Source organism: Mirounga angustirostris, unplaced genomic scaffold, assembly GCF_029215605.1.
Source record: "Mirounga angustirostris isolate CCGP_5_RB_7025 unplaced genomic scaffold, mMirAng1.0.hap1 SCAF_16, whole genome shotgun sequence".
Classification (NCBI taxonomy): domain Eukaryota; kingdom Metazoa; phylum Chordata; class Mammalia; order Carnivora; family Phocidae; genus Mirounga; species Mirounga angustirostris.
This window is the reverse complement of record NW_026991724.1, coordinates 48,208,283-48,216,613: the sequence shown is the minus strand read 5'-3', so window position 1 is coordinate 48,216,613 and position 8,331 is coordinate 48,208,283. Positions and strand designations below refer to the sequence as shown.

The following is an 8,331-nucleotide window of genomic DNA, read 5'->3' as shown; positions in this document are numbered from 1 at the left end:
GCCTGAGCCAGCACTGCAGCCAGGCCCACTGGAGCTTCTCCAGGGTCACATCCGTCATGGCCAGCCTGAGGACCGTGGCCTGTGTGGAGGGAAGGCTGCTTGGGATGGGAGGGTCAGGAAGCTTCTGCGGGAAGTGGCATCCAAGCTAAGACCAGAGCACCAGAAGTTCCAGCCAGGGGAAGATCTGCAGCAAAATGGGGAGGGCAGCTTTGGACAGGCTTTGACTGCTGGGTCACTATGTTCCCAGAATTCTTACTTAACCTCGACCGTCTAGGGTAGTGTTGGCAAACTGGTTTCGCCGAGTGTGTTACCGATGGGCAGTGCCTGCGTGCAGCGTTCCCGATGGTAGAAACCTGCCAGATTGTGCAAGAACCAGAGTGCCTTGATGGGTCGGCGGATGCCTGCTTCGGGCAGAAACAGGACACCCCCCAGAGCGTCAGGGTCGCAGAGGTCAAAGTTGAGGTGGAGGGACCCAGAAGGGCTGGGCCATAAAGCAAGAAACGGGAGACTGAGGAACGAGAATTTAATGTCGGGGAAGGAGGATGCTTAGGGTGCAGCCTCTGGCAGGGGGACCCCCTGGCCCTGGTCTTGGGCCAGCAGACGCAGAAGCAGGGAGTGCAGGGCCCGACAGACAGGTGTGTAGCCCAGGCGGCTCAGATGCAGGTAATCATACATGTCATGGTGACTTATGGTACCGTCTGAGTGCACAAAGCCGGGGTCGGCATCCAGGAAGTGGGCCCGTGGGTGGCCAGCCAGTGCTGCCCGGACCAGCTCGTTCACCCGTCGGTTTTTCTCACGAAGTGGGTTAGGGTGCTGGCCCCTCGGAAGCAGGCCCTGAGGAAGGGCACCAAGAGTTGTGAGGAGACATCCTACCTGCATCTGGGTATCCTGTGCTCTGGGCCAAACAATTCACCCTCACCACGGAGTCCCCAGCTGTGGAATACACTAGGGATGGGAAAGCGGGGGGATTGGCAGGATGATTCCCGATACCGTGACTGAGACCCCAGTTCAGCAAGAACCTTCTGGGTGCCAGCCCCTTGCCAAGTATCAATCCTAAAAATGTCAACAGCGTGGCAAAGGGTCAATCCCTCTTTCTGAGGAGGAAAGGTTCTGGCCCGAAGTGATGGAGCCTGGATTCACCCTGGGAATGCCTGACAACTTCTGGCTAATTGTTTTGAGTTTTGCAACACCCCCAGAACCTTCAGCAGTTTCTTGGGCAAAAGAGGCTAACTGGTCCCTGAACGTGACCTTAACTACAGCCGCTGGGTGTGTAGCAAGCCTCGATGTGAGCTTTTGCCTGAAAGCCACTTCTCTGCTGCCATGCTGCCCAGAACTAGCTGCAGCTGCACCTGAGGGGGTCCCGGACCACCGCCATTCTTTCCTCCCTGACCTCCCACCATCTCACCAGCACCACGACCCGGGCCTGGGGCTGCCGTTGGTTCACCAGTTGCACAATGGCCTGGATGCCACCAGTCACTTGCTCCGCTGTGTGCCCATGGTTGTTGGTACCCACCCAGACCACCACGATCTGTGGAAAGAGAGGCGGGAAGCAGTGGTAAAGGGGGAGGCCTAGGGTGCTTTCGCTGCCCACCCAAGCTCCGCTCACCTTGGGCCGGATGTGTTCCAGCTCTCCATTCTCCAGCCGCCAAAGCACATGTTGCGTGCTATCGTTGCCAATGCCAAAGTTAAGTGCGTGCAGAGGAGAGAAGAGCTCCCGCCAGATCTGTAGACAAGAAGGGGTGTGGGCACAGGGGCGTTGGCAGCAGGGACCATGGCCCTCTGTCCAAGCGTGCACCAAATGTCAGCACGGAAGAGCCCTGCCTTATGGAAGGAGTCTGGTCAAAACCTCACTTTATGGGATGCCTGGGTGGCTCAGTTGGTTAAGCGACTGCCTTCGGCTCAGGTCATGATCCCGGAGTCCTGGGATCGAGTCCCACATTGGGCTCTCTGCTCAGCAGGGAGTCTGCTTCTCCCTCTGACCCTCCCCCCTCTCATGCTCTCTCTATCTCATTCTCTCTCTCAAATAAATAAATAAAATCTTAAAAAAAAAAAAAAACACCTCACTTTATGCAAACCTAGTATAGTCTCCCTTTCCCGGAGCCCCACAAAAGCAAGACTCACTTTATGGAAACCCACTGGGCTTGAGTCACGCATTGAACCACTAGCCTTACAGCTGATGAAAGCCTCTATTTACGGTTTGACCTCACTCAGTGGAAAGATAACATAATTGCGCCCCCTTTGTGGAGAGCTATTACAGCTGACTTTCACTTCGTGCAAACACTGCAGCTTTGTGGCCATTCACTAGGGCTGTGCACTCCCTGAAGCAAACAATAGAGTCTCACCTCAGGCAATCTCGCAAGAAAGCCTCAATCTGACAAAGATTGGTCACACAGTTCCTTCTCAGTACAACGTTGCCCCTTACGTGGGGTGCTGCCTGAGGCTACTTCGGGGAACCTCATACTCTGTCTGGGCTGGGGTCTGATCCAGGTGTGTCAGTGAGGGCAGAGGCCCGGGTGGGGCAGGGGGACCGGGACGGGCCTCACCTCGCACTGGTGCATTAGCTGGACCAAGGAGTCCCCAATGAAGACCACTTCGGGTTCCTTATCTTTGCTGTCGGCCACGAACCGATGGTGCTTTGAGGACGTACAAGGGGCAGTGAATGGCACGCGCGCTCCTGGGCCCGCCCCGCTCCGCTTCCTTAGGCAGCACCGCCCCGACTGCCCGGTTTCCTAATCGCGTACAGAGAGCGGCGCCACACAGCTGCTCTCCTGAGGCCCCTCCCGGACTCCCGAGTATCGCGGGCCGGGTCGCTCACCAGGGACATCCAGCGTCCGTCGCCCTGCACGTCCTGCACCGGCGTGGGCTTGCTGGCTGGGTTCTCCTCTCTGCTCATCTTGGCGCCGCAGCTCCTGCAGGATGGGCGAGCGAGGCCGACCCGGGAGAGTTGGCCAAGGAGGTGGCTCCGCCACGCCCACCCCTCCCTTCCCGGCAACAATGGACGGTCCCGACGCCCGCACTCCAGCGGGGACGACGGCCGATCCCGGGCGCCGCCTCCTCTGCAGGAGCGGAAACCTTCACTTAGAAGGGGAGACGGAATCGGGAACACATGCTTCCCCCGCGGCGGCCGCGCAGTGGACTCGCCCAGCGCTTCCCGCCCGGGCCTCTCTCTCACTCTCCCTCTCTCTCCCTCTCTCTCTCTCTCTCTCTCTCTCTCTCTCTTTCTCTCTCTCGGGCGGCGGCCGCTAGCGCACTGGGGCACCTGGGGACGGGGAGGCGAGACCATCCAGCACCCGTGGGGGAGGGAGAAACGACCACATCGGTGTCAGGGGGAGGGGCGAACTACCTGAAAGGCAGAGAGTGGGGGAGGGGAATCTAGAGCCTTTTCTGGTAGGGGAGAAACCATTTGCTATAGGGCGAGAAATGTGCGGACGGGATCACCAGGTTGTGTGTGTGTGTGTGTGTGTGTGTGTGTGATCGCCAGCTGTGTGTGTGTCTCATTCACGTGGTGGGGGGGGGACGGGAGTGAGTGGAGGAGTCCATTCCTGGATCCCTTGAGGGGGTGGCTCGCACGCACCTGGCTAGGAGGGGACGCTCCCATCTTCTACTGACGTGGGGAGAAAAAAGGAAGATGGCAAAATGTGAAAAATAGAGCCTCAGTTGTAAGCCTCAGGCTAAGGCAGCACCAGGACTTAAGTGAGCTTACCTGCTCGTGCCCCCACCCCAGCCCCCCTCTCAAAAGCACCAGTGTTTGTGGCATAAGATCTAAACTACATAGCTTTGCATTACATACATCACAGGCAGCTGCAAAGAGGGCAGCAGAAGGTGCAGAAAGAGAAAGGAAACTCGAGATGCCTCAAGGCCTAGGTCCAGCCTGGCGCCCCTCCCGCCCAGCTCATCTTGCAGATCCGTGGCCTCCATTCCCCCCCCTAAACCCACAGGTGTGTCTGGGCTCTGAAACCTACATCCATAGCCAAGGCCACCTAAGGTCACCTCCCCAACACCCCATATTAATCTGAAATCTCAAGTCTTCCCAGCTCTTCCTGTTCTCAGGGACCAGGTGGCGGGGGGGGGGGGGTCCTCTACCCCCTAAACTTCCTGGTTATATTCCTGAAGCTCTACTCCCAGATGAGACCTGCCCGTCTATTCATTCTTTCTGGGTAGGTTGGTACTGAGATAGTCTTATTTATCATGTTAATGTTTTGCCTCCATCCACTGGCCTAGAACAGGGCCTGACTCATAGTACCAAGTACCATCGCTGCTCACAAGAACTTGAATGAATATTAAATGTATGGGTCAGATCCTGGCCTTGTCCCAGCGTGTTGGGGAAGACAGATCAGACAGACACAGAGCTGGGAGAAGGATCGAGGCTGTGATTAAGAGAAGTAGAGAAGGAGGAGGAAGAGAAGGACTCTGAGGGTGAGGGGTTTCCCAGTAGTAATTGAGTTAGGCTTTGAAAACTCAAGAAGACTGGGTAAGCAGTATTACACAGGGAATATAGCTTATGGGGGGGGGGGTGCCTGGGTGACTCAGTCGTTAAGCATCTGCTTTCGGTTCAGGTCATGATCCCAGGGTCCTGGGATGGAGCCCCGCATCGGGCTCCCTGTTCAGCGGGGAGTCTGCTTCTCCCTCTCCCACTCCCCCTGCTTGTGTTCCCTCTCTCGCTGTCTCTCTGTCAAATAAATAAATAAATAAAAATCTTTATATCTATATCTATATCTATCTATATATATCTCTCTTATTAGGGCAGGGGGAATACTCTGGCCATAGCTTGATTTTAAAGGTTGAGGAGGGGGCACGGCTCCTGGGTGGCTCAGTCGGTTAAGCTGCCGACTCTTGATTTCAGCTCAGGTCATGCTCTCAGGATCCTGGGATCAAGCCCTACATCGGGCTCCGCACTCAGCAGGGAGCCTGCTTGAGGATTCTCTCTCCCTCTCCTGCCCCTCCCCTTGCTCATGCTAGCTCTCTCTCAAACAGATAAATACATCTTAAAAAAAAAAAAAAGTCTGAGGGACTGAGTGTAGATAGATCAATTGGAAAAGGTAGAGAAGCACTTCTGGAAGCAAAGCTTAGCGAGAAACAGCTTTGAGGCATTCATCTCATTCAAATCAAGCGCTGTTTCAGGTTAGGTATATTGGCTCATTTCATACTTACAGCCACCACATGAAGGACGTACTACTACCAACTCCATTTTACAAACTAGGAAACTGAGGGTCTCAGCAGTTACACACTTGTCCAAGGTCACACAACTAAAATATGCCAGTTTGGGCATTTGAACCTGGGTAGTCTTAACACCAGATCCAACTTCTGAATGACGACTCTACACTGATTGTCTGGGGACCGGCTGCAAACGGAGACTATGATGGCCCTTTTCCCCCTTGTGCCTCGTCTCATCGCACCTTCCGGAGAGAAAGTCTGCTGTTAGACATCTAAACCAATCAGCATTCAGGAAGGGGGCGGGCCCCAGTGTGCCTCACAGCCAATTGGTGGATGGGAGGGGCCTAAGGACAAATGAGAGAGGTTTCTGAAAGTAAGGCTGGAATGGGCGGGATTATAACCGGCAGCCTGTGCCTCGTGCCCGCCTCACGGGAGCAGGAAGCTGAAGGGCGTGGGAGAGACACACGCATGCGCGTTGTGCGCAGGAGGCCCAGCGTGAGGCCCGGAAGAGACCTCGGTCCGTCGTGAGCTAGGGTTACCGCGGAAAAGAAGGCACTGCACCCCACAGCCACGTGGGGTGGGTGTGCGGCGGGGTTCGTTGGTCCCGGAGAAGGTGAGGTGCTCCACGCCCTGCCCCCACCAACCGTACCCCCCCTCTGTAACCTCAACTGCCCACCCTTGCCAGGTCTCCTACCCTAGGCCACCTCGCTCCCGTGACTAGGCCCCAGTTCCTGGTAGCTCCGCCGTCGCCCTTTCTGCTTTCCCGAGGTCTTCTCAGCCTCTCCAACTTCTTTTCTGCCGTTTCTCTCCTGCCTTTCTCCCTCTGCCCTCTCTTTCTGCATTCTCCAATACCTCCTCTATGCCTGGATTTCTCCTCTGTCCACAATCCGTTTCTGGTTCACCAGATCCCTGTGGTCTCATGATCCCGTCCCCACCCCCCCATCTTCTAGCTGTTTCCTCACGACCCTGTACCCTGTAGCCCTTTGTTTATTCCCTGACAAATCTTCCCATTGATCATGACTCCCTTGACCCCACCCGACCCCCATGACTCCTTCCCTGACCAAGCCTTTGCCAGTCGCTCCCTCCCCACTACCTTACTCCCATCTCGTCTCTGTAAATAGTATATCCACCTCACCCCAAACCATCTCCTCTTCTCACCATTCACTCTTAGTCCCTGACTTACCTGCTTACGGTTAACCATCCTAGCTTTCTCTTCCAGTACACTATGGACCCCCGAGGGCCAGCCCCCCAGCCTTTCCAGCGGCCTGAGAAACCTGGTCGTGTCCGCCGTCGGAAGACCAGGCGGGAGCGCAACGAGGCCCTGATGGGCAGCCGCCGGCCACTGACCCGTCAGGATCCTCCTGTGACCAGTCAGGATCCCTCTGTGGCCCCTGCTGCTTCCAAGCTTGTGGTCATAACCCAGGGCCGGCTGAGCCGGGAGCACCGGGGTCTCTTCAACCATGAGGTGAAATCTCTGGACGTGGCACGGCTGCTTAGCTGTGAGTCCCTGGAGCCAGGCACCCCTTCACTGCCCACCAAACCCTCCCCGAGCCCAAGGCGGGCCCAAGAACCAGCCCCGCAGTCAAGGGGCAAGGAGAATCAGGTGCCTAGAGGCTCCGGCCCAGGCCCACCCAGTCCCCCAGAGCTCCCTGGCTTGGGGCAGCTGCTGGAGGAGCTGCAGTGCCAGCTGATTCTGCCACAGGCCTTCCCCAGGAGGAACCTAGTGCAAGAAGCCAGGGATGCCATTGTGGGCACCTTACAGGCCTGCCATGGCTGTGTGCCCGACCTCACGGTGGTGCTCCGTGGCTGCCAGGCACCCTTACCAGGTGAGCCTACCTCCTGCTCCCTGTACTCCCCTTCTCCTTGTCTGCTCTGGTTCAGCTGTCTCCCATGCTTTTTTCCTTTGTGCCAGGGACCAAGCCTGGGGGCCCTGAAAGCCGAAGGATGACACCCTCCTGGATCAACAGCCCTGAGCCGGCCCCAGGGGAGGGGAGGCAGAGGAGGCAACAGAGGACAAAGGAGCTCACCTTTGCCATGCCTCACACCTCCAGCACTCCCATGGTGCCCGGGGTGAGCCTGGCACCGCCAAAAGGCCCCTGGCCACCCCCCTTGCCCTTGCTGCCTTCGCCATCCGGGGCAGCCTGGGGCCCCCCAACAGCCTTTGACCTGCTGAAAAGCATCTGGCTGGTAGCCACACCACCCCCTCCGCGGCCCTGGGGGGTCGGGCCCCAACAGCCCGTGCCTCAGCCACCATCATCCTTGTTGCCCAGAACCTCTGCCCTGGACTGGAGCCCCAGCCCCCCTGCCCCACTGCCCAGTCTCTCCTGGGTGGTGGCCCAGAGCAGTCCAGAGGCCTGGTCCTTTCCACCCATGAGACTGTACTGAGGGGGCTGAGGCTGGGCTGGGGGTACTCCTAATCTCCTCAATAAAGTACCTTCTACATGGTCCTCTTGATTTTCAGTGAGTGGCTGGCCCAGGACAGCAGCTTTGCTTTGTTCTGAGTTCTGGGTCCAAGAGGGAGGGGAAGATACTGTCACTTGTCACCTTCCTGGGGTTTGAGGTGCCAGGGGGCTGGGGAAACCTGGGGCTTTAGTCAGTCCCACATGTTCACCCACTGAAGCCAACTATGTGCCGGGAGTGCAAGGAGGGAGTGATGATCCTGCCCTGGTGATGAGGGAGTTATTCAGAAAGGAGCAGACGTAGACCTTTACACATTTTAAGATTAGTAAAAACTTACTAGTAGAGGCAGAAAAGAACCATCTCAGGCAATCCTAGAAATGCTGTTCTGTGGGACAGTATGTGCATACAGTCCATATCCCTAGGCTGTCCTGGGACCTTGAGTGAATCATGTCCAGGCCCTGCCCTTGATGGGCTCCTGGTCCGGCGGGCACAGGAACTGTGTTTGCAGGATCACGACAGGAGTGGCAGATGAGGCCTGAAGCTGCCCCACAGACTTTTTACTTCGGCCCAAGATATATTTTACATTTTTGAATTAAGTGCCTACTATTACAAATCAGTTTGCTTTAAAACAAAAGCAAAACAAAACAAAACAAAAAGCCGAACACATTTCTGGCTTCTCTGGAAAAAAAAGAAAGAAAGAAAGAAAAGATCTGGCAGCAGACCTACTATCCCTTCTGGCAACAACTGGCTCAAGCCAAGTAGCAGAGGCCGCCTTTT

The 8,331-nt window shown here is 56.5% G+C and overlaps 2 protein-coding genes across 3 annotated transcripts; one reads left to right on the top strand and one right to left on the bottom strand.

The window, feature by feature from the left end:
* Positions 1 to 506: 506 nt before the first annotated feature.
* Positions 507 to 3,078, bottom strand: PAFAH1B3 (platelet activating factor acetylhydrolase 1b catalytic subunit 3). Of its 2 annotated transcripts, XM_045890388.3 has the most exons (5): positions 2,816 to 3,070; positions 2,544 to 2,633; positions 1,607 to 1,723; positions 1,406 to 1,528; positions 507 to 834 (listed from the first exon to the last, which is right to left on the bottom strand). In XM_045890388.3, exons 1-5 carry the CDS (start codon positions 2,891 to 2,893, stop codon positions 547 to 549), a joined length of 696 nt encoding a protein of 231 aa, XP_045746344.1. In that variant the 5' UTR covers positions 2,894 to 3,070; the 3' UTR covers positions 507 to 546. The 2 variants fall into 2 exon arrangements, with proteins under 2 accessions (XP_045746344.1, XP_064437347.1); XM_064581277.1 differs by lacking the exon at positions 2,544 to 2,633 and having other exon boundaries at positions 2,816 to 3,078.
* Positions 3,079 to 6,257: 3,179 nt separating this feature from the next.
* Positions 6,258 to 7,593, top strand: PRR19 (proline rich 19). The gene is made up of 2 exons (XM_045890387.3): positions 6,258 to 6,980; positions 7,067 to 7,593. Exons 1-2 carry the CDS (start codon positions 6,380 to 6,382, stop codon positions 7,537 to 7,539), a joined length of 1,074 nt encoding a protein of 357 aa, XP_045746343.1. The 5' UTR covers positions 6,258 to 6,379; the 3' UTR covers positions 7,540 to 7,593.
* The last annotated feature ends 738 nt before the right edge of the window (positions 7,594 to 8,331 follow it).